The following is a 24,865-nucleotide window of genomic DNA, read 5'->3' as shown; positions in this document are numbered from 1 at the left end:
TATTCTTGTTTCCACCTATAGCGCGCGACTAGCCAAAACAAAAAACTTCTGGAAATCCCTGATATTAACAGCTAACCAGCTAGCTGAATGCGTAGCTACCTAGAACTGTACCAAAAAGTGGGTTCCAAGGGATATTCGTCACATTTTTCCAGCCGCAAAGTCAGTACGTTCGGCATAAGTTACGAAGTGAATCATGGAGCGACCCCAAAGTTTTTCCAACTTGTTTTGGTCCGTTTTTGTGGCTTAGCAGGAAAAAGCTAGCCTTCTTTATTATTATCAGTTAGCTTAGCATTGGTATTCTAAACATCATATTTCAGCTCCTTTGGACAGCAGGCGTTTGCTCAGGTAAATGCAGTTTGTTGTTATGTGTTTCAGAAGCGTATAGTAGCTTTGGTAAGGGCTTCATAGCATATTATATTTTATTTTATAAACTCTGAAATCCCTACTTCCTACTGTAAATCAACGCTCAGGATACACCCCGGAAGGTGACCACATTGTTATCAGAACTGTACTGTGATAGAGTTGTAGTTAAATTATTAAACGTGTCCATCGGTTTTTCCATCCGTTTCATGCAATACCATTTTTATGTGCAGGGCTCAGAATCGTCAAAATGTCTATCCTCGGTTTAAAGAAGAAGCAGCCAAAGACCTTTAAAGTCAAAGTCATCACTATGGATGCTGAAATGGAGTTCAGTTGTGAGGTTGGAATGACTCATTCTTTGAAACTAATAATGTGTTTTGGACTACATATGATATAGTCGTTTATTTTAAATTACATTTATTGATATGTAGAGTAAAACCAGTTGAAATGTAATGGAAGATAACCCCCCACTGGCCTGATTAGGTGTACATTCTATGGTTCTATTACTGGTCTCATTATTCCTATTTCCCAGGTAAAGTGGAAAGGCAAAGACCTGTTTGACCTGGTGTGTCGCACTGTTGGTTTAAGAGAGACCTGGTTCTTTGGGCTCAGGTACACCATAAAGGACACCTATGCTTGGCTGAAACCAGAGAAACGGGTGAGTGAAAAAGCAAACCCGTCTGCCAGACACCACAGGGTCATTAAATGCATCACGGAAGATTTGAGGTCCGATCTGTCAAACCTGATACTGCTTAAGATGGTCAGCGTTAGATTATTAGTGTCCAGTGTCATTAGTCAGTTTGAGTGTGAATGTGCATTTAAAGAACAAGAAGAATCTTGATCTTAATGTGAACTGCAGATGTACATTATTTCCAGGCCCTTTGACTCTGTATCCGTGTTCTCCTTTGTTTCTGAGGCTGTTTATTTCTGCCACTCAGGTCTTGGACCAGGAGGTTCCCAAAGACTCTCCCATAACATTTCACTTCCTGGCAAAATTTTTTCCGGAAAAAGTAGAAGAAGAACTTGTGCAAGAAATAACCCAGCACCTCTTCTTCTTACAGGTAAAAGGGAAAGGTCTTGTTCCAGACAGGGATAGATTTGTAGATTTGATCTTGCACCCAGATTCTACTCTCTACGTTTGTTCTTTAAGGTGAAAAAACAGATATTAGACGAAGAGATATTCTGCTCTCCTGAAGCCTCCGTGCTTTTAGCATCGTACGCTGTCCAGGCAAAGGTAAGAATATTTTGCATTTATTAATTTTTTTTCTGTAGCTATTTTCTGCATCGTTTCTGTAATAATTAAACGTGCAACTTGTGATGGTCAAAGTATTGATTCTTCAAAACCCCCAAAACATTCAGTATTGTTGTGCAGCAGGCAGAGCAGCGATATCTTTTACGGTGATCTTGGTTTTATCTTTCTGTATTGTACTGCTGATTCTGAATGGGTGGGTTAATTTCTCTCCTTCCATCCCGATTCCCAGTATGGGGACTATGACCCAAACTTTCACAAACCGGGCTTTCTGGCTCAGGATGAGCTTTTACCAAAAACAGTAAGTTTGCATGTTTTCTGGTGAGACTTTGCATTCAGTTGTTGTTTTGTTGTAATTGCCGATTGTAATTGTTCCTGTTTCAACACTTCTGCGTGTTTCTAGGTTTTGATGCAGTATCAGATGACGGCTGACATGTGGGAGGAGAAAATCACAGCTTGGTATGCAGAGCACAGAGGCATCGCCAGGTAGGAATTCAGGGAGGAGTTCACATCTGCAGAATGAAGAATAAAGATGCCTTTCAGTGTGCTTTCTTTTCCTTAATTATTCTTAATTGTCTCCATAGGGACGAGGCCGAAATGGAATACTTAAAAATTGCTCAGGACCTTGAGATGTATGGTGTCAGCTACTTCGCCATCACTGTGAGGATACTTCTTTAATGGTACTTTTCCTTCATGCATCATTCATGTTGACACACATGTCCATTTTCTGGTCCACATTGCCAGCAAAATAAGAGGGACACAGATCTGTTACTTGGCGTGGATGCTCAAGGTCTTCACATCTACAGCCCCAACAGCAAACTCAATCCCAACAAGTCCTTTCCCTGGAGCGGTATCCGCAACATCTCTTACAGCGAAAAGGAGGTAAACACAGGACGTTTGGAAAACCTGCCTGTGTCAGTCAGCTGTTTTAGCACAGCAACGTTCTGAATCTTCCATCTGCCAAAAAGCCCCAAAAAGAAATCCAGTCTGCAACATTGTCTTCCTGCAGTTCACAATCAAACCCCTGGATAAGAAGAAGGACGTTTTCAAGTTCTACTCTTCTCAGCTGCGTGTGAATAAGCTGGTTAGTTCAGCACCTCAGCGGGTTCCCCACACCTGGCTGTGTGATGTTTTTATGAATTAACATATGATTCTTTTGTCCAGATCCTGCAGTTGTGCATCGGTAACCACGATCTTTTCATGCGAAGGAGGAAGGTGGACTCCATCGAAGTGCAGCAGATGAAGGCCCAAGCTAAAGAGGAGAAGGCCCGGAAGAAGGTCAGCGAAAGAGCAACGGACCTCGCAAAAACGTGTGTCGTGGAAAAACGGACAAAAAATAATGAAAGTCTTCCCCTTCATCTAGATGGAACGTCAAATTCTGGCCCGTGAGAAACAAATGAGAGAGGAAGCGGAGCGAGCGAAGGAGGAAATGGAGAGGAGGCTCTTCCAGTTGCAGGATGAGGCGCGATTGGCCAACGAGGCCCTGGTGAGAGCTCCATCCTTTATAAGAGATAAGAGAAATAAATCTTCTACACTGACAATGTTCTAGTGCAGGCAGCAATAACATAACAGTTCTATTGCAATCTGCCAGCTGCGGTCCGAAGAGACGGCCGACCTGTTGGCAGAGAAGGCTCAGATCGCCGAAGAGGAGGCCAAACTTTTAGCCCACAAGGCTGCAGAAGCCGAGCAGGAGAGGCAGAGGTTAGAGGTCACCGCCATGAAGACCAAGGAGGAGAAAAGGCTGATGGAGCAGAAGATGAGGGAGGCGGAGCAGCTGGCTGTCAAACTGGTGGAGCAGTCGGAAAGGAGGTCAGCCGGAGCCGTCTCACACGTGTTGTTTGTTACATTAAGCTGTGTCATAGCGGCAGTGTTGACGTGTGTGGTGATTCTAGGCTGAAGGAGGCGGATCATCTGAAACAGGATCTGACTGAGGCCAAGGATGCTGAGCGCAGAGCCAAGCAGAAGCTGCTGGAGATCACCAAAACGACCTACCCTGTACGGCAACACGCTGCTCTCTGTGATGTTGGTGGACTCTGATAAATCCGGGTTATTACAGTGTAATTGTAACAACTCTGCCTCCGCTCGCGTGTCCCCCAGCTGATAGCAGCTTACTCTACTCCTCCTGCTCCTCTGGCCCCCCCTGAAGCGCCAGACTTCCCCTACGACTCTGCGCGCCTCGACTTCAAGGACTCCGACATGAAAAGGTTGTCCATGGAGATTGAGAGGGAGAGGTGAGCTGAAACACACCAGGCTGGGATGCTTCCTGAAGCCGCTTCAGCTCTGCCCCTTGTTGATGTGCTGCTGTGGATGCAGGCTGGAGTACATGGAGAAGAGCAAACACCTGCAGGACCAACTGAAGGAGCTGAAGACGGAGATCGAGTCTCTGAAGCTGGAGGAGCAGCAGCAGCAGCAGGCCGGGCTCTACAGCCTCCGCGGGGACAGCAGGGGATACGTCCAGGAGCCCGTCTACATACCTCACAGCAACGTATGACCCCCTTCCTGTAATCCCCACAGCGTTTACGTTAGGTTACCCTTAATACCCGTTTTTCCTTCCCTTATTACGAAACACATCAAATCTAAAGCACCCAACGTCGCCATCTTTCCTTATGTTACAGCGAAACTCGGCGTACATGTCTCAGATGGCCTTCTTTGAAGAGGTTTGAACGTGTTTCTGCCCGAGGACGGAGGACAGCCGCGCCTCTGTAAAGTCTCCCCTCTACAGTAGTCTTGTGTCTTAAAGCATCGGACAGGTTAGCTGTGCCTTCATTTCAGAGCAGCACTGGCAGCGTCTGTGCCTGTCCAGGCTGCTGCGCTGCAGGGCGAACACACACTACAGCACCTTCCACACTTCTTTGCAAATTAACTCCATAACCTTACTGATCGGCCTCAGGGGGGTAGACGTTTTGGATTGCAGATGTTTGGATTTTTTTTTTTTTTTTGTGACTTTAAGGGATAATTTTGGTTTTTGGAGGCGACGTTCAGAATTTGCCTTATTGAACAGTTACAGGTGATGTCTTTACCAGATTGTGTCACAGGGATTATGTTCAGATTTGTCAAAGTTTGGCATCACATTTAGTGACCAGGGGTATCTTCATGCAGGTTTGGACATTAACGTATATGATTATTATATCAAATAATCTTTAAAAAAAAAAAACTGTTTGTGTTGAATTTGTCACTTAGGTGCCAAAATATATAGAAAGCAGCTTTTGGAAATGTGACTTCCACAAACAAACTTTTTACTTTACAAAATCATAACGTGTTTTATTTTTAATAAGTCCACAGAAACATTAATTCAGGGTTTTTATTCATCAGAATTCCATAAAGCATTCAAATTGAAAAGAATTTACATTTTAATAAACACTTATTTAAATACATTTATTTGACAAAAGAGAGCTAAACTGGTGAATCCGTTTGATTTACCAGGTTTTCTAACACAATAATTGAAGAAATAACTGCGTCCTAAGAAATATGAAAGTGCACCAAACGCTGCTGCTCTCCTCTAATGCAGCTCCAACAGCCAAAGTTGCTCTTGACTATTGATGTGTCACATAAAGAGCAACGTGTTGTCAGAAGTCTTCACAGCTGTAAAAGAGCAGACGTGGGGACGGTTGATGCAGTGTTTCTGTTGCTTTTTTGCATTTCTCTTTGCTTTTTCTTTGGTTCACAACCTTTCATGTGTGTTAACATAACACCTTCATTTCATTTTTTTTGGGACGTTAGAGTTGATAGAAAAAGACTTTTCACATTTTATGTCCTGATGTGCCTTAAACTTTACTTTGTACCAGTGTAAATTCATTGATTCTGGTTTTTCTGGTGTGTTTCCAACCATCTGGGTTTGATGTCTCGCCCAAACTCATTCCCAGATCAGCAGATTGGTTTTTGTTGTTTTTCTTTTTGCTCTTTCTTCTCAGGGTTGCCGTTGGAGACGATCACTGCAGGTGGGATATTCTAGTAATGATGACATTTGTTCTCGAGCCTGCCTGCAGTGTCTGTATGGTCACATGTGTGTTATCCCTCTCTCCCTCGTATGTGGTTACGCTCCTCGATGCATCGCGAAAAGGGTAAATGTGTTTTCACAGTTGATTCACACCCACCTGACTAAGGGCTCAAAAGTGAGGAACGTTTGTTGTCAGAATAACTTGCACTTGTTTTAAAGTTTCAGTTATCAAGTAGTGCCTTGGCCTACTTCAGTATTTCAGTTTTGTGCCTCGAAGCGTATTTATTTGTGCTGTAAATCCTGTAATGACACCATCAAACACATTTCCTCATGGTTATGGTATTTTCACCTTAACATTGTTTTTAATTTTTGATTTTACCTGCCAGTAACACGAGGTCAACCCTGACAGCTATTGCAGTACGTGAGTGGTTCATAACCATGTTATTGTGTGTGTGTGTATCATTTCATTACAACTGCTATTGAGAAGCTGCTCCTCTGTCTGGTGTTTGTGCAGAAAATCAAATTCATGCCTTTTCAGGTGAGGTGCAGTTACATGTTTTTATGTATCGGGGTTCTGGGTTTGATTCCTGTTCCAGTACAACAGTACAGCTCATAAAATGCAGTGCTTAGGGGCAAAATCTAGAGTAATATAATCAAAATCTTTAATCTAGGCCCATTGTTGGCTGAAGTGGCGCTGTGGGAGGCCATGTGCCCCGAGGCATTTGCTCCCCAATACCCTTTGATCATATCAGGGCCCTAGTGTTTGCTCAGCCTGTCCCAACTTGTGGTTTCTCACCAGCTCAAGTGTTTTTGTCCTTTTATCAAATGCACACACACGTATGTTCAATCCCACATGTGAGATAGCCTGAAGCTGTTGAAGAACAGAGGGAGATGCTGCCGGGGCTGGAGGTCATGAATCGTACCACACCAGTGGTCCTTGCTGGCCCCTAAAGAGGACTTTTGCTGTCTTTGCATCCAAGTGCGGCTTGTTAAACAGACTTACGAACAATGCCTGATCATCTGACACAGGCCTTAGCTCATGCTACCAGTCTCATCTCCGTTTCACTTTGCACCAAACAATCATGAGCCCAAAATCAAACCAGGAATCTACCTGCTACCACCCACCCCCCCATTCATACTCTCTAACCAGTCTTAATTCAATCACACTGTTATTGTATGTAATGTATTAAATTATGTATCCTAAAGAAGGCTGAGAGCCAGCAGTGGAAACGCGATGGTATAAATATTCGCCAGCAGGTGGCGGTATATAAAACTGATGCTCACAAATGCGGTTCGGAACAGGCTGCATGTGGTGTTTCACCGTAGCCCCAACAAGGGACAAGAAAATTAAATTCGTGTCATGTTTGGGTGGAGATAAACCACTCTCACTTTATCTCTAACTGAAAAACCATTAGTCAAATATGACACGATGTTGATTTAACACTGGTTTAATGTTAGCCCTTAATAATGATTTTTTTTTTTTTTTAAATCCTTTGGTTTGCACACTAATGAGGGAACATTTTACTGTACGCAAAACCATGTTTACACAGGTAGCTCTCCTGCTGCCGGCCTCACACACTTCCCTCTTAAGGAATACAATGCACAGGAAATTTCCTGCAAGTCATAGAGACTTCCGATTGCTGACATACAACACAGGAAGCTTTTAGGATTGATGTAATCAGTCTCCATTGATTTAATCTATCTAAATAATTGTTTAACGATATCAGGCAAAATGGCAGTATAATAAAGACCACTGGCCTCATCCACCTGAGAAAGAAATAGCCTAATTTGAAGAAAGAAATGTTGCTTTCATTTTTGAGAGGACCGTTATATTCCGCAGTAGGTGCTAGCTCGGCCTTTTCCGGTGGGGGGCGCTGTTTGTCCAGTGCAAACAGGTAATCTTTGATACCTATTAAAGGGTCGGGAGAAATGGAAGGAAAAAAAGGAAAAGTCTCACACCGCCAGTAAAGAGGGGGGAAAATGATCCACATCCTGTTGAACAGGAAGTGTCAGACTTTACAGGAAATGTGTCATAAAGTAAACCTACAAACATGACTGCCGCAACATGGTGTGTTTGTGTTTTTCATGTAAAAATCCATCATACGTGTTCAGAAATGGTGATATCTCAGTCCACTCACAACTGCTTTGCAGTATGAACTGACTGTTTGAGTGGCATTATTTTAACTGCTACATATGGAAGTGGACTCATACACATCTTAAATGCTTGAGTGTGTGTGTGTGTGTGCGTGTGTGTGAGAGAGAGAGTGTTTGGTTTATGAGCAACAAAAGTCCTGGTTTTGGGAGTGTTCTTGTTAAAGGCTCCACTGCAAAGGTTTTAAATCTTATTTAGTCAGGAAATGGGAGGCGGTAAAGGTGCATTCACTGTCATCGCATCGGCGAGCGGGTCCACTCCTCCTGATTAAAGGGTGGGAGGTCAGCTCTTTACGAGGCAGGGTTCCCTCATTTGTGTGGAGATTTATCGCTAATAAATCCAACCAAAGGCCAAACAAACTCAGAAAAATAGCTGTAAAAAAAAAAAAAAACAGGTGGTAATTTAAAAGCACGTGTTTACACAACCACAAAACTTCTGATGTGTGTTCCATCAGAACCAGAGACACTCCTACTGTAGTCTTAAAACCAAGATGTCTTATTTCATCAGTCTCCGTCCCGTAGAGGGTCTCAAACATACCGTACGCATAAAAGGAATTAAAGCTTTGCTGTGCAGCCAAAAACACGCGTAGTCCTTTAGTGAATAGTGCAACGGCGGAAGGTCAAAAGGTCAAACATGGGTGAGAAAGTAGCAGGAAAGCACACGGCGAGTCTCAGTGGTCTAAATGCACATTACGTACAGGAAGTACTGCTGAGGCTCTCAAACATGAACAAAACGCCCTGAACACCCTGACTGAGGATAGTTTGTTCCAGACATCAACACACCGCTGCATGACTTCATTAATTGGTTGCAAACCACCTCAATAAATACATGGAACAAAAGAAAATCCCCCCCCCCCCGCTTCACTCTTGCAATATATCGGTCTGGAAGTGGTCCAGGCAGACTTTACATTTGGAACATTTGGCTTTTGTTACAGAGCTCTGTGATCTACACACCACCTCCTGCAGTATCTTTGTATCTCTGATGAGTATCACATATAGAGAGTCAGGCCGCTTGAGAGCAACGATACCAATCTGAAAATCTCGTTTCTGGAGGGGTGTTTCCAGATGTTTAACATTTTACTGGTGTTTTTTTTTTAACGTCAACAGCCCGTTCTGGCTCCGCGGGTAGGTAGTCCAGGAGGGAGCGCCCATAATTAGGGTTTGGTGGGCTCGGAACAAGGTGCCGTTATGTCGAGGGACGGATAGAAAAAGGAGAGAAAGAGGGTGAGCAGATCGGCGTGTGGGGGCTGAAAAGACGGCAGGACGCAGTCATCATCGCGGTTAACGCTCTTGTGAGAAGTACATGGGAAGTTCAGAGATGGATGGGAGATGGAAGAGAGATGCGCTCCTGTGGCACCAGCACTTCCTGTGGTTAGTCGCAGCCTGCTACATGATCGGAACAAAGTAAACAGATAATCTCTCTCAGAGCTGAAGAATCAGACCCGTGTGTCTGCTGATAAGACCCATGTTTCGGCGGGTTGTGCAAAGGAATCGAAATATTTAAAAAAAAAAAAAAAAAAGTAAGTTGCGCAACTGTCGAGTTGTGAAGAGGCGAAACGGAGACTTGGAGAATTTCTTGCTGGGTTTCTCACGATTAAAAGGAAGTGCAAAATGTCATTTAGCTGCCATAATCGTATCTAATCTGCCTCGTGTTTTTAAGTGTTCGGCGTGTGCAGGTCAGGGGGGAGGGCGCTGTTGTGAGCGTGCTTCGGCATAAAGCCACCCGAGCCGCGTCCAGTGACGCATGGAGAGTCTGGTACATTCTGTGGTAACGGGTTCTTTTCCTTTTAACCCACCGAGCTGGCTTATCTGTGTTGCTCGAGCTCTTATTTGGTCAGCAGCGGTCATGTCTTTGCAATGCAGGGAAACATTAAGGGATGCCACAACCATACTGCTTATCAGTAGAGTCGAGCAGTTTACACGTGAGGAAGATTTGGGGACAGTTTGGTAGCTTTGGAATAATTTCATTGTCACAACAGTGTCTCTCCGATTTATTCTGATTTAAACACTCGGCAATAATTGACCACGTTATTCAGAAATTCGGACTTCGAACGAGGAGCTGAAGCTCCAAGTGAAGAGCTGCTCGGCGTTTTTGGAGCAAAATAAAAAAGAGAACATTCCCCTCCCCTTTTTTAATGATCAGCGAAAGAAATTAAAAGCAGCGAAAACACAAGATGGAAAGTAAAAACGGTACCTGTATAATAACTGCGCAATCATTTCTCCCTTCATTAGAGCAAAGTTTTGAACCGCAGCCTCGATGTGCAAATAGACCAAATCACCGTTTAATCATTGTTTAAATCATTTCTGATGGTCTCCCCTCGTCGTCCTACTGTTGCAGCAACACTGATGCTGGAGTTATTGCGTTAGAGAGGATCCTTTACGGCTCCAAAGAAAACAAGAAAATAGTGGCGTTAATGACCTGATGCTATCTGGGTGCCAGAGGGTTTTTGGATGGCTGGAGCCACTGTAAAACACTCCTGTATTGTATCACTTGTCATCAGTCTGGGCTGCACAACATTCCAGTTGTTTGGTTTCCACCCCGTTCAGATGAGCTCAGCAGGCTGTGGTTCCATTATCTGAGGCTGCCTCATGACCAACTCGCACTCGAGCATCTAATGCCATTTAGAGTCGATGGCTTGTTTTCTTGTTTATTTCAGTACTTGCTGGCAGGATTATGGGGGGAATTGAATAATTAATCTACTACGGCAAATGAATGTCACTAAATTTGGGAGTCGATCAATGTACCTTCAAATTTACTTGATTTATTGACATAAACCCTCGACATGTCTTGAGGATGAAGGATTTAAAGCAAAAGATGATGCTATATAGAGGCATCAGGAGACCTTCAGCTGGCACTCTGGTTACTTCTTAGTCCTGCTAGTCAGTATTTTGCAAACCAATGAACTAATGAATAGTTCAAATGCAGTTGGGAAGTGGGGTTGAAGATGCTTGGTGTCATGTTTTCAGCAGAGGCTTCTTATGTCCCCGGCAACCAAACACAGAGCTCTGTTGTCTCGTACACAGCGGCGCACGGATGAATGTGCATGAGGTCGATGGCGACCTCAGGAAGTCTCTCCCGAATAAATAAAACCTAAGAAACTAATGTATTCCAAAGAGCAGCGGGTGCTTTTCAGCTGTCAGTAACCTCCAACCATGCCATGTCCGCTGAAGTGGTTTCCTGCCTTCTGATTGGCTGATCCGCCTCCCTGACGTCACGGGGCTTGTTTATAAAAAGGCTGACTGGCCGGGCTGCTCCAAAAGGGCAAGTGTGGCCGAGGACTAAAAGAGTGTGTTTACACGTGAGCGCGGACTGGAAAGAGAGGGCAGCGGGGGTAGTGTGTGCGCGCATGTCCCACCAGGCGCTCGTAAGTCAGCCAGAGAAGAAGAGGAGACGCAGAAGAGGCAAACACATAATGATTCTTCGTGCCACGGAGGTGAAAGTGTCTGGATTGCCAACATCTCTGGATCAGAAAGGAGAAGACAGAAGCTGGAGGTGGGCAGCTGCCGCAGCTTTAAGTTGCTGGCGCACGTTTGGTGCGGCGTGTGTGTTTCTACGTAGGCGTGAAAGTCGTTTTAAGGTTTTCGCACCCTTTCCACGTCCTTAAATGCATTTAAACTTTCATAGCTTTCAATATGTGTGCAGCACGAACTACTGTTGCAAAATACTTGCGTGTGTGTGTGTGTGTTTGTGTGTGTGTGTGGTGGTGGTGGTGGTGGTGGTTGGGGAAGGGGGGGTTGTTGGAGTTCTCATCAAACCCAATTCATTAAATAAATTCACATTTTCCACCACTTCTTAACTTCACTGAGACCCAAATAGTTTCTATATGGAGTTTATTCTATCGGAATATTACGATATTTTATATAGTTACTTCCACAAGGCAGCTTTTCTCAAAGACGTCTGTTTGTCTTTTTGAGTTTATTCAGCTATTATGAGGAGTTAGTGGGTGTTCTCTGTGTGTGTTTTATTTGTTTACAATGTGTGTTTGCAATGGTGCTAATGTGTCATTTTTGTTTGCTCTAGAGTAATGCCCCCCCGATTGTCCATCCCTGGAGGAATGCTGCAATGTCTGTAAATCTTTTGTTTTGTTATAGGCCCAAAGGGACTTGTGAGGTGTGTGTTTATTAAGGGGGAAGGGCACCCCCCCACACACAGATGACTTATATATTAGTGCAGATAGCAGCTTGGTTTATTGATCTGATCGGAACGCCATTAAACTGTCATCAGTGTTTGATGAGGCAGGGTCAGTCTCTGCTGAATGAGTTGGTGATGAAAGGGTGACATTTAATGTGGCGTGTCCTCACACTTCTCACCTCCAAATTGGCCGTTTTTATTTATCGTCCTTACGTTTTCATTCAGGATGGATTTTTTTTAAATGGCTTTGCAGCAAACGCCGCAGCAGATCCATCATGTGCGCCACTCTTTGTGGTGGCACCTCAGGCAGGGACACTCGGGTTGATTTATTACGACTCACTCTGCTGACACTGTAAGTCTTTGTTTTGTTTTTTTCTTCTAATTGTCGATTTTTTTAAAAAAAACGTCACGGTCCGCCTCGGAACTTTAGAAACGGTTCCAAATCGTGAGCGCGGCCCCTCGTCTGTGTGCAAACGGGCGAATCAATGCGGCTTTCTTCACAGCTGGCATCGACGCGCCTTACGACCGTCGAGATTGCATTGGAATGACGCCAGCAAACATATAAATCCAAGTACACACGTACACAGAAGGTCCAGTTAAGCAAACAACATCTGGCCAAACCTGCCAGTTATACGCATGCATACATATTCGCAGCTCTGGGTTCACTGGGATTAACGCAAATCCCAAATATTTGTATGTTTCTAAGTGTTTCCATCCCCTGCTTCCCATTAGCTCCAGATCCAGTCCAGATATGCTGGACCTGAGAATATGTATGGATTCTTTTTGCCGTGTCGAGCAGTGGCTGCTGCAGCTCTGGAAGCATTTCACCCCCCACCCCAACAGAGTCTGGAGGTCTTCTTCGGCACATCATTCCAAACCTCTCCTATTACATAACAAGAATAAACGTTTCCTGAACTGACTGAATGCAGCCTCGTGACGAACTGCATGACCACAGAATGAAAAGCTGGTGCCATTACAAGCTAACACGATTGTAATAACACGGTTATGACACTTGAGATCACATCTGAGACGCGGGAACTGTGATAACGGCCAGGGACACTTAACCTCGCCCTCGCCAGCTGAGCTCGCCAGACAGATGATACCAGAGCTTCCCAAAAGTGAGGTCAAAGTATCTGGATCCCTCTCCGATGAAACAAGCCCCGCCTCCTCATTATCATAACCCTCAATTTTCCTATATATGCTGTCCCCCCGATTGAATTTGTGCCATCCCCCCCTGGCAGGATGCGCGGATCGTGGTCATGCCTTTTGAATAACAAAGCTGCTGTGTGACTGTAGATCATGGAGCATGCAAGTGCTGCCTCAACATTGGTTAACCAGTCGGACCACAGCAACCAGTCCCTGGATTCCGACTGGCGAGAGAGAACTTCGGAGTACAGCGACGCACAGCTGGTGCTGCTCGGCGTTACCATGGCTACTCTTGTTCTGGCTATAGTTTTCGGTAAGTCGAGAACCTTTGGACTGGAGTGCCAAATATCTTCCGAGGGATCAATTAGCTGTGTGCTCGGGTCCAGGTAACGTGCTGGTCATCACCGCCATCCTGCGCTTCCGGCGCCTCCAGACCGTCACCAACCTCTTCATCGCCTCGTTGGCGATCGCCGACCTCATCATGGGCCTGGTCGTGGTCCCGTTTGGCTCCAGCTACATCCTGCTGGGAGTGTGGCAGTTTGGAAACTTCATGTGTGAGTTCTGGACGGCCACCGACGTGCTGTGCGTGACGGCGAGCATAGAAACCCTTTGCGTGATCGCGCTGGACCGCTATCTGGCTATCACGTCGCCGCTGCGCTACCCGACGCTTCTCACCAGGTAAGAGTGGCACGGATACGACCCAGAAAGTAGGGAAAGTAGCGGTTTGGAAGGCTGCAGGCTGCAATTTAGATGCTCCAGATGTTTTCCATTTTGCATCATTGAGTCATTTGGGGGGGGGGGGGGCGTGGTCACAGTTTCAACACTGCGTATGTGAAATCCATATGGTGTCGTACTGTAACAGAAAGTCTGCAGCTCACGGTTGCATCCATTATCCTGCCGTTTCGACCTCTAGTCCAAAGAGATTTCCACGCATTTTTGCCGCACGATTTGCGGAGGAAGATGATCCTGAAGTCACGTACTGCACGGATGATATACATTAACCTCGGGTTCCAGGGTCAAGCGTGTAGCATTCCGGCTCAATGCATTCTAAACGCTTTAATAATATTGCAACTGTTGACCATAGATTAATGATCACATGTTTCCTATTTATTTGAGTATTAATAGAATGATTCATAAGCAAAAAATAGAATGGTCTCACAATTCTATTGGTTTACAAAGGCGGTGCCGCATCAACCTGCTAATCTGCAAACCTTGCGGAATGCTAAATGTTTGAATGTAAAACAGAGGCAATGGTGACTTTAGTGGAACATTAACCTGACCTGACGTTGCTCCCTGCTCCCCTGTGCCCTCTCCTGTCTTTGCTGCTGGCCAGAGGTCGAGCCTTGGCGGTGATCCTGGGGGTTTGGGTGGTCGCCTTCCTCATCTCCTTCCTGCCCATCCACCTGAAACTGTGGGTGTCCCACGACGAGGAAGCCAAGCGCTGCCTGGACAGCGAGAAGTGCTGCGACTTCAACACCAACGTGGCATACGCTGTGTCCTCCTCTATCGTGTCCTTCTACCTGCCGCTGGTGGTGATGATTTTCCTCTACAGCCGGGTCTTCCAGGAGGCTCAGAAGCAGCTGGAGAAGATCCGGGGGAGGGAGAGACACTTCTGCAACACGCACTACGCCGCACAGCTGAACAACTCCAGCGACAGCCCCGCCATGAATAAAGCCAGGACAGGAGCTGAGGAGGAGGAGGAGGAGGACAAAATGGACATGCAGAAAACAGGAACTCTGGATTCGAGTAAAGATTTGGGGGGAAGCAGAGCAAGGACAGAGAAAGGGGAAGGGAAACACTCTGCCACAAAGCGTCTTAAGTTCTGTCTTAAAGAGCATAAAGCTGTAAAAACTCTGGGCATCATCATGGGAACCTTTACGTTGTGCTGGCTGCCGTTTTTTATCCTCAACATCCTCATGACTTTCCTGGACCTGGGCGACATCAAGCTGCTCTTCAGAGTCCTCAACTGGCTGGGATACTCCAACTCTGCCTTTAATCCCCTCATCTACTGCCGGAGCCCCGACTTCAGGCACGCCTTTCAGGAGATCCTCTGCCTGAGGGGCCGAGGGGCGAGGGGGGACAGACGGAGAGGGTGGGTTTGTTGCAGGGAGAAAGACTGGTACAACAAACCGCCTGGCAGGAGCGAAAACTCGGAGATGAACGGCGTCAGGAGCCTAGGTGCTCGGGAGAGGTTGGCGTGGAAGGGCAGCCTGGAGAGCTCCATCCAGGACAGCTCTCTGAATCTGTCCGGTCCGACGTCATGCTGCGAGCAGGTTCTGGAGGTAGCTCCTGGATCTCTGAGAACCTGGAAAGCCAACAGCTCTGCCAACGGGAGCTGCAGGGAAGACTTCTCTTCTACTGCTTGACCAACTTTGGATAGCTGACTTTATGTTGACGCTGAGCTCAAAAAGGTTTCTAACTGAGGGTGACTCAACGATTTTTTTTGTCCTTTCTGGATGCCGCAGCTCGAGGTGTTTATATTATATTAATTTTTCCAAATGCTCTGTTTATGCCAGGTCTTACCTGTTTCTGTTTGCCGCTGCGGTTTCCCTAATAACCTTATAAATCATATGGACAGCTACACAAGCACGTCGCTTTCTGCAGCCCGTGTCAGCTGCAAATGTGACTCGCGTAAACACAAAGTAGATTTTTCAAGACCTCGTTAGGCAAAACTGCTGAGACATAACCAGAAAAAACAGCTGGTGCACAGCGTAGAAGAAAACATACAGGTACAAAAGTCACAGGATGAACGCCAGCGACAGGTGACTGAAATTAGCAAAAGCTCAACGTGGCGTCGAGGACGACGGTGATGTCGTAACTGCCTGCATGTGAACTGCTACTGGGGAGAGAAGGACCGGTCCCACTGATGCATGAATCCTAAACGAAAATGTCCAACGGGTCAGTGCATTCCACAAACGCTGCTTTACTGAGGGATGGATCTCGCAGGACAACACAGGTGCGGCACGGCACAGGTGTCCAACGGAGAAAATAAAATCAGGTATTATGGGAGTGGTGACAATTCAAACTGAGCTTTTCCTGCAAATATTTATCTTTTTATTCCGTCGTGAGATTCTTATGCGAGAGCAGCATCTGTCTTTTCCTCAGATCTCTTTTTCTGGCTTTTCTCGTGGGTTATTATCAATGAATGGATGCTGCAGGTATCAAAGGCATTCTTGGGTGATCCCGTTTGACTGGCAGCAGCAGGATCTACTCACTGTCAGTCCGAGGAGCCCTGATTTACACTTTGGGAACTGTGGCTCCACCTAAGAGGCAAAATAGACCTTGAAAATAGCTCACAAGAGCGTCTTGTTGAACTGCATCAGAAATCATAATATCATCTTTTCAGATGCGTATTAATAACCTCATGTTATCATCAGTCTTCCTGTTATTCATTCCACCTCAGGCTAAACCTCGTGACAGTCATGACCTTTCCTTTCCATCCCTGTGTTCATTTTTGTTTCATGACGTGTTATTTCTGCCCTCTGGCTTCCGAACGTCGAATGTTTTCTCAGTATTTCGGATGCTACCCTGAAAAAGTCTGTGTTTGCATGTGTGTTTAGACGTGACTGTGTCTGGTTTGTGTAGTGGCGTTGTGATGGTCAGCTTGAGCACGTTCCAAATATTACAACAGGCCATTGATGATTTGTAATTATCCATAAACGGGTCTGATGAAGGTCCAAATGTGTGGACTCTGCATCACATCTGTTGACCCGTGAGAACGTCAGAGCACTGAAATCCGAGTCTGCTGTTGAAAATAGAATGTAATCTGTGTCATACCTGTGTTATGTGTTGTACTTCTGTCTGTCAGAGACGTAACCGTGTGTGTGACGAAAATAAACGCGTGTCGCCAGAGGACCGTTCTTTATGTCCTACCTCCACCAGACTCATGTCGCCTTTCATCTCTGTAAATGTTCGACCGTGAGATGTTTTATATATTTGTAAGTAAAAAAAAAAAAGTTGTTGGAAATTTTATTGCTGGAATCTGTAATTCTGTGTGTGTGTGTGTGTGTGTGTGTGAGAGAGAGAGAGAGAGAGAGAGAGACGGAAACTATGAGAGGGGGATGTGGTTAGAATTACGCCAAAGAACCTTTTCCTCTTGGGACTCGGTGGATGTTAAAACTTAAAACATTGACCAAACACGAATGTCTATCGGTCAAAACTCGATTCTCCGTCTGCTTTGACCTTTGGTACTAAACTCGATGACATGAACCTGATCTGTGCTGATTCTGTCATTCATCGAGATTAGTCAGGTGTGAGTTTGTGCTTGAACCCGACGCTGTGGGATCTGACCACATTTTTATTGTTACAGGCATAAACTTGCTGTAAATGATTACCTGAGGTTTGTTAATGTCAGAATAAATGTCAAAACATCAATGTAAAACCCACAGAAAGCAAAAAAAAAAAAGTTGTTGGAAGTTTCATCACTGGAATCTGTTACTTGTGTGTGTGTGTGTGTGCGTGTGTGTGTGACGGTTGTGACATACATAGACAGGTGCAGACATTCACAGAAGCTACAGTATCAGCTGCCGCAGAGGAAATACAATCAGCTCTATAGTGCCGCAATACACACCTCAGTAATGCGCGTGTGTGTGTTAGAGAGAGAGAGCGAGAGCGCAAAATGTTTCCATGGAACAAGTTCCTAATTTAATGTTCAGGTTTGCTGAAAGCTGCAGTCACGCTGCATTGAGCTCAGTTTTGAAACGACTCCTGGGATTCAAAAAAATCTGATTACAGACCTGAAAACACCCCATAATGAATCTTTTGACTCAATGTCAGAGACAAATTTCTGGGGTACTTTCCCAAACGTTCACAGGCAAGAGGATTTGCAGATAAATGATAGCGATGTAATCTAATATTAGCCAGTCCTTCTAACGTTTGCATGTATATTTAATGGACTTTAAACAAAACTGGTGTTTTAGTCATATTTTACATCAGCTGTCCTTTATTCTACACACGCGCGCGTCCTCTCCATCATTCCCCTGTCAAACATTTCTTCGGGTGTGCCTTTTACTGTGCTGCAAGGTGCAAACTGCTGGTGTCCAGCTGATAAACAGGGGTCGAGTATATATCCTGTGCGGCTGCAGAGAGCACGGAGACCCGGGCGTTTGCAGACACGCATGCACGCTCAGATCCATGTTGACAGTGAGATAAGATCAAAGCCCTGCAGATCAAAACAGATTCTGTGAGCTTAGCCTCAGGCCTCTGCGCACTGCCCTCTGAATAAACCTCCCCGTCACTGCCTCCGAACACGCAGCGCATTGTCCACCTACAATATTAGCATGCGTGCACATCATATCATGCATTTGAAGGCATAGGGAAACAAAATGTGCTGTGTGCGCGTGCGTCGGTCGGTGCACGCTGTCGTGTCTTACAGGGGGAGATTCGCCATGTGCGATCACAGAAAGTTTATAGACGTTAGTTCCTGAACTCAAGCCGACCCGACGTCTGCTGCCAAAATGTGCGGGAAAGACAGTGAGAACAGACAGATATGCTGTACGTTTGTCCCTGCGCACGCGCGCGCGCGTGTGTGTGCGTGTGTGTCACACAATTATCCAAAAGTGGTGTGAAGCGGCGAAGCTGGGCAGCGTCAGACGTCACTTACTGCGCTTTTCTCTTTGATTAGTGGCTCACTTTTCATTTTCTATTACAAATAAAGATAAATTGAAAGATCCTTTTGGTTTTTTTTTTTAAAAAAAAAGTGTGTGTTTGTATGTGTTTTGGTGGTGCCTGGGTGACTGCTCTTCTAAAGAAGGCTATTGTTGTGCAGTGAGGTTGTGTAATATTTGTCCGAATGTGTTTGGGTGGAGGCACCTGAATGTCTCTCAGCAGGGGGGAGGGGGGGGGTGGTGATGGATGAGGAGGTGAGGAAAAACACAGACAGATAAACACAAACAAGCCAGTCAGAAATGACCTGCACAATGTTGTTTAGACGTGTGGCCAAAGCAGGATATGATTGTTTGGGAATTAATCAATTAAAACAGTAACTGTGGCAAATGCAGTGAAAACTTGATTGTTCTCTGACAAGAAACAGACCCGTCGCCATTGAAATGTCATTTCATTTATTCGTTTCTGCCGATTATGTCAGTGAAAACGTCCTCCTGGTCCAACAGAAGCAACAGGATCACACCCTTAATCCGATTTCCCTTCTGTTTTAATGCAAACATAAAGGCCTCAGTCTCAAAATAACGATGATGGATGTCTTTTAGACAGCTGCACGTCCATTTTTCTTAAAGTTTTGTGAAGCGGCGTGAATGCGATAATCCCCACTGAGGTTCCTCCTGTCCTGCTGACATTTAGAGGAAATTCTGTGGGATCCAAAGTAGGAAAAATGGAGTTATGAGAACAAATGCTGCATCCAACCACAACAACCCAGTGTTACGCTAATCATTTCTGGCTTTGGTCTATAAATAAGGCCTCTCTATCACACACACGTCATTGGGCGATGGCACATGGGCCAAGTGACTGTAAGCGAAACCCTTGATCTAGTTTTGGATCACGGCTTGGACCACTTGTGTGGGCGCCTGTGTGGACGCAGGAAAAACAAATTCTCTCTTTTTTTTCTCCGTCTCATTCAAACATTTGGTGCAAGCGAGATTTTCTGAAGCGTTTCCCCCTGGTTCCGCTCCCTCCACCCGGCTAATCTAAAATCAGACGTCTAAAGTCAGCTCCTCTCCTGGTCCCCCGCAGCAGAGGACTTCAGCTTTGAGAGAATTCTCAGGATAAATGACAAACATAGGGATGGCTGAAGGTGCGGCGTGTCCAGCAACACCTAAAGGCTGCAGCAAATGTACGTCTGCGCCTCCAGACTGAGTGAGTGTGAGGTGCAGAGCACCCCCGCCGACAGGCTGCGAAACAAGCCCAGACAGAGTCGGTTCAGAGACACAAACCCAAACAAATGTGTGTCAAACACAAAGGCCCTCAAGCTGCACGTGGCCTTCAAGGCCTGCGGAGTAACCTGGGATTTGAGAACTAAACAGTCCTGTTGCGCTTCCTATTCTGGCTCTATTTTGGTTTTTAGGACCCACCTGTGTTACGGGGACGACCGGGGCCGCATGGAAATTGATTGTAAACAAAGTCTGCGGCGTATCAAAAAATATAGAATTATTTTTTGGTGTCTGGTGAGATAAATGGAGCTCTGAATGTGGGTTAAAGGGCAGCCAGACTGATGAAAACCAATTCAAACTGCTTCACATTGCATTTTAGAAAACTGGGGGTTTATATAAAGCAGCAGCATTAAAAGTTAAAACAATATGATCAAACTAATCAAATCAAACTAAATAAAACCAGGCAAAAACAATAGAGCACACTTCGACTGCCATGCAGGAAAATCCCTTAAGAATCCTCCTCAAACAGAAAAACCTTTAAAACTGTCATCAAATTTCAAAACACTGCAGCCAATAAAACCACGTCACTGTTTTACAACTGAACTGAAGAGTAAGTTATGCAAAACAATTTGTAAATGCCAAAGAACAGAATGGGCTGAGGGACGGGGTCGGGTGGAAGGTCACCCGATGCTCAGGAGGTTACAAATGACTTATGGGATGTAAATACGCGGCGGGTTCCGACCTGATTAAATTGGATTACATTTTAAGGTCGGTGTTTACAAAGGGAAGCTAAACAATGCAAAACTATCATTAAATAATGATAATAAAGTTCTTACTCTTAGAATTTGCTTTTTATGCCCTTTTAAAAAGCTTTTGATAATGAGCATCACCTTCATGTCCCCACTCTAAGAAATCCAATCTCGGCCCGTTGTCACCATCAAATCACACCACATCAAACTCCATTCGATTCAATTTAATTAGAATTAGATCGACACTTAGCAGCGTCTTAGCCAGCTGTGGCGTGCAAGAGAAAGGACAGACCCATTCGGCTTAATTGACACCGAGTATCTGATGCTCTCATCACTCCTGTGATTTTTATTATCTAATCATGCCAGGATCCATTAGGAGCCCCAAAACAAAAATCCAATTTGACTCACGCTGCAACCAAATAATCCTCCGGTGACAGGGAGTCTCCCGGCTTAATTTGTGGTCACATTTCTGTATCGCCTGGAGGAGTGGAAACATACACAAAGAAGAAATAGCATCCATATCACCAAGGAGGACTGAGGTCTGAGCAAAATCTGAGTTAAAGCCCTGAAAACGGAGCAGGTCAGAGGGGTTTGAACTGTGGGGGTTAAAAATATCTATTTAATCCTTCCCTTGTCAAACAGGACACGCTGCTGGTTTATTTTATTATGTTACTAATTGACATTTGGGCTCTGCCAAGGCCTGATGGATTTTTCCACAACCTGACGGCTTAAAATATTTGCAGTTTACAGAGGACGGCGAGACGGGGTGGTTGAAATCCACTGCGGCCAAGAACCTGGCTGTTCACTTTACCTGACACTGGTGACAAAAGTCTGGGTTAGTTCTGTAAAAACAAGAACACTCCAAAAGGGAGATAAAGGAGATTCAGCTTGGAACAGTCACAAGTCAAAAAACCCCAAAGTATGAGATGACATGAAAGAAGAACCGTGTAACTGTGTGTATCTGCAGGTGTGTTACCACGGTGATCTGCTCATATGCCTGGGTTACAGTTCCCATTTTGCCGAGGAAGACGGAAGAAAACAATTATTTAGCGGTAGGTGTTTGTGGGTGTGTACTCCTCCCATCCTGTCTTCCTCAGCTAACTTCATATAAAGACTCCATAAGGACTGAATATTTGGGTTAAACCATATGTTTAAAAAAAAAAAAAGAAGTTACACTGGGGAAAAAAATGTTTACATTGACAATGAATAGAGTGTTTATGGAGCAGATACAGTAAGTGGTGAGATAAACTGGACGCAAGGACAGATCCTTACGCAATAGAGCTTTACCATAACAAGTAAAGACTGTGTGTGGGCTTTGCCTAACACACACACACACACACACACACACATAAATGCAACAAGAGGCAAGACAGCCAGACTCTGGAATGATAAGATGGACGAAGCCACCGGTGCTGCAGCAGTCATGCCCAAAATTAGTCAGAGGAGGTCAGCTCCAGCCTCCCCAATGCCTCCATCTCTCTCTCTGAAAACGGAGTCAACACACCCTTTTCTAGCCGCAGTAATTCATGCAATTATGGCCGAGTTGATGTTTTAATACAGAGTCTCTTCAAACCGGACAGCTGTAATGGGGGCTGTGATTTAGCCCCGCCGTGTTGACATTACAGTGCTGATGGCGTGTGGGAGTCCAATAAAGCATCGCTTAAATGACCCCGGCGACGCGCCGGCAGATGCAGACGAATCCTCCGCGTCTGCGTTGAAGCCGAGTCAAGCTGCGTAAATAGGTCTCGTTGTGTAGAAGCCCCCGCTGCTCTCTATGGATGCGCCCAAGTGAGGTCATGATTCCCTGCGCGTCCATTCAGGCCTCACAGATCCGTCCATGACTTGGCCAGAAGGTGCCGGATTATTCACAAGCGGCTCGTTGTGTCCACGGAGTTTTGAACAGATTCAAGTGTCTGGTTGGACTCGGGCGTTTCCTGCACACGAAGGTCTTTGGCGCTCGGAGCTGGAGTCCGCACCGCCAGGTGTCAATCACTGTCAGCCACCTAAGCCCCGCCCATGTGGCCTGACGTCACGGGGACGCACACAAGGTGCTACATGGAATTTCCATCTCCTTTTGTAGCCATTTATATTTTCAGTAGGCCTGTTATTGTCTCTTAGCCAAACAGACCTTTCTGCCAAAGCTCTAATTTGTTCCAGTTGTTCTCACCAAATGCCTCAGACATCTGTCTTCCTGTTGAATCCAAAATAATTCTGATCTTTTCCCACAAAACGCAAGACCTGATGAATTTTGCGCGTGGACATATTTTGGATCGGGCCCTGAGAAAATAAGGTAAGGAGAGATGGATCCCGGGCGCTCCTCCTCGTCTGTCGGCATTACACTGCGTTCCAAATTATTATGCAAATTGGGTTTAAGTGTCGCAAAGGTAAACTTTTTGTTTGTCAGTTAAACTCAGGGTTCTTTGCATCACTGAAATCAATCTCAGACACCTGTGCCAATTAGTTTGACAGGTGAGTCCAGTTAAGGGACTTAAGAACTACTCAAGAAGGTTGTTGCACATTATTAAACAGACCACCGTTTCCAAGCAATATAGGAAAGAAAAAGGATCCGTGTGCTTCTGAAAAGCCTGAAATAGTTCAGTGCCTTGGACAAGATATGAAAACATTAGATATTTCAAGAAAACTTAAGCGTGATCATGGACAGTTAAAAGATTTGTAGATAATTCAGAGCACACAGGGGCGCAGTGAGGAAGGTTTCTGCAAGACGAATGCCTCAGATTAAGAGAGCAGCTGCTAAAATGCCATTAGACAGCAGCAAACAAGTATCTGAAGCTGCTGGTGCCTCTGGAGCCCCACGAACACCAAGCTGTAGGATCCTCCAGAGGTTTGCTGCTGTGCATAAACCCTCGATTCGGCCACCGTTATCCAATGCTCAGAAGCAGAAATGGCTCCAGTGGGCCCAGAAATATATGAAGACTAACTCTGAAACAGTTTTGTTCACTGACGAGTGCCGTGCACCCCTGGATGGTCCAGATGGATGGAGTGGGGGATGGCTGGTGGACAGCCACCATGTTCCAACAAGGAGGTGGCGGAGTCACGGGGAGGGATCATGTTCATGTATGGCAATGCACCATCTCGTGCTGCAAGGAATACTTCTGCATCATTGGCTGCTATGGGCATTATAGAAGACCTCAACCCTATTTAGAACCTTTGGAGCATCCTCGAGTAAAAGGTGTATGAGGGCAGGAGGCCGGTCACGTCCAAACCTCAGCTCTTGGAGGCTACTCAAATAAGGGGTCCTGTGTTAAAATGTAAGATGTTAAGATGTTTTTGATTGAAATAGCTTTTGATTTCAGTAAATATGACCTTCTAATTCTTCTAATTTAACAAACGACAGTTTTCAGTTCTTGATAACAAAATGTTTTGAAACTCGTGTGTAATTATTTGGAACAGTGCATTTTGAGTTTTACTCTTTTTTTTAAAAAAAACATTTGAATTGTACTCAAACGTACTCATTGCTTTTACATCACCAATGGACTGTACGCTTCCAGCTGTGGTGTTCCTTAATCTGGAGACATTCATATTTGCATTTTTCCAATATTTAACATATTTTGGATGCGGCATGAATGGATTAAACCCTCCGTGCTCCCAGGCTCCATCAAACCTGCCTTTCCATGTGACTCCTGAGTCTGACAGGTGATCAATGAAAGGAGCATCGACCATGTCCACCCACATCCCCACTCCCCCGGGACACAGATGTGAGGAATGCGGAGCGGCTGAAAGATAACAGTGCATCAATGGATCCTCCAGCCATTTTATCTTCCACACGGATGGGGCAGCCTGACATCCTCAAATGGTCGGACAAACGGGGGCCACGGCACAGGATAGATTATATGGCAGATGGAAGACTGGACACTTCAGGCTGACGTGAGCCCTAAGAGCAAATCAATGTCAAGCCCATTAACTCCCACGTCAGCTGCTCTGTTTAAGTGATGGAAGAGGTGGAAGGGGAGAGGGGCTGCAGGAAAAAGGGGACAGGCGGGAGACATAAAGGGTAGATAAGTGTGAGAAGCAGCAGTGAGATTAGAGGGAAATGTCAGATAACGAACTTCAAAAGTCTATGAAAAGCCTTTTCTCCTGGTCTGGGAAAGACTCCGCGCCTCCTGTGTTGCAGGAGCAGCTTTTAACCAGTCTGAAATTGGAACTTGGAGCTGCAGCAAAGGAGACGGGCTGGTGGATCCCTCTGTGGTGTACCTGTTGACATCATCTCCGCGCTATTGCAGATGTACGAAGGCAAAGGAAAAAGTGCTGACTTGGTCCTCTGGAGGCGCTTCAAAAAGTTGCACAATTCAAACTCCA

General features: G+C 45.4%; 2 protein-coding genes across 5 annotated transcripts; both read left to right on the top strand.

Moving 5' to 3' along the window:
• Positions 1-66: 66 nt before the first annotated feature.
• On the top strand, positions 67-6,036 carry nf2b (NF2, moesin-ezrin-radixin like (MERLIN) tumor suppressor b). The gene is made up of 17 exons (XM_003970999.3): positions 67-345; positions 594-700; positions 893-1,018; positions 1,299-1,421; positions 1,511-1,594; positions 1,842-1,910; positions 2,013-2,095; positions 2,194-2,269; positions 2,354-2,491; positions 2,619-2,693; positions 2,774-2,887; positions 2,973-3,095; positions 3,201-3,418; positions 3,502-3,604; positions 3,707-3,840; positions 3,923-4,094; positions 4,225-6,036. The coding sequence occupies exons 2-17, from the start codon at positions 611-613 to the stop codon at positions 4,270-4,272; spliced, it is 1,776 nt and encodes a 591-aa protein (XP_003971048.1). The 5' UTR covers positions 67-345; positions 594-610; the 3' UTR covers positions 4,273-6,036.
• Positions 5,538-16,942, top strand: LOC101067397 (beta-2 adrenergic receptor-like). Of its 4 annotated transcripts, XM_029848084.1 has the most exons (5): positions 6,170-11,190; positions 11,719-11,762; positions 13,126-13,288; positions 13,362-13,653; positions 14,309-16,942. In XM_029848084.1, exons 3-5 carry the CDS (start codon positions 13,129-13,131, stop codon positions 15,339-15,341), a joined length of 1,485 nt encoding a protein of 494 aa, XP_029703944.1. In that variant the 5' UTR covers positions 6,170-11,190; positions 11,719-11,762; positions 13,126-13,128; the 3' UTR covers positions 15,342-16,942. The 4 variants fall into 4 exon arrangements, with proteins under 4 accessions (XP_029703943.1, XP_029703944.1, XP_011609700.2 ...); XM_029848083.1 differs by lacking the exons at positions 6,170-11,190; positions 11,719-11,762 and adding an exon at positions 5,538-5,670; XM_011611398.2 differs by lacking the exon at positions 11,719-11,762.
• Positions 16,943-24,865: the final 7,923 nt, after the last annotated feature.

This window comes from Takifugu rubripes, chromosome 15 (genome assembly GCF_901000725.2).
Source record: "Takifugu rubripes chromosome 15, fTakRub1.2, whole genome shotgun sequence".
Lineage (NCBI taxonomy): Eukaryota > Metazoa > Chordata > Actinopteri > Tetraodontiformes > Tetraodontidae > Takifugu > Takifugu rubripes.
This window is presented reverse-complemented; position numbering and strand designations above follow the sequence as displayed.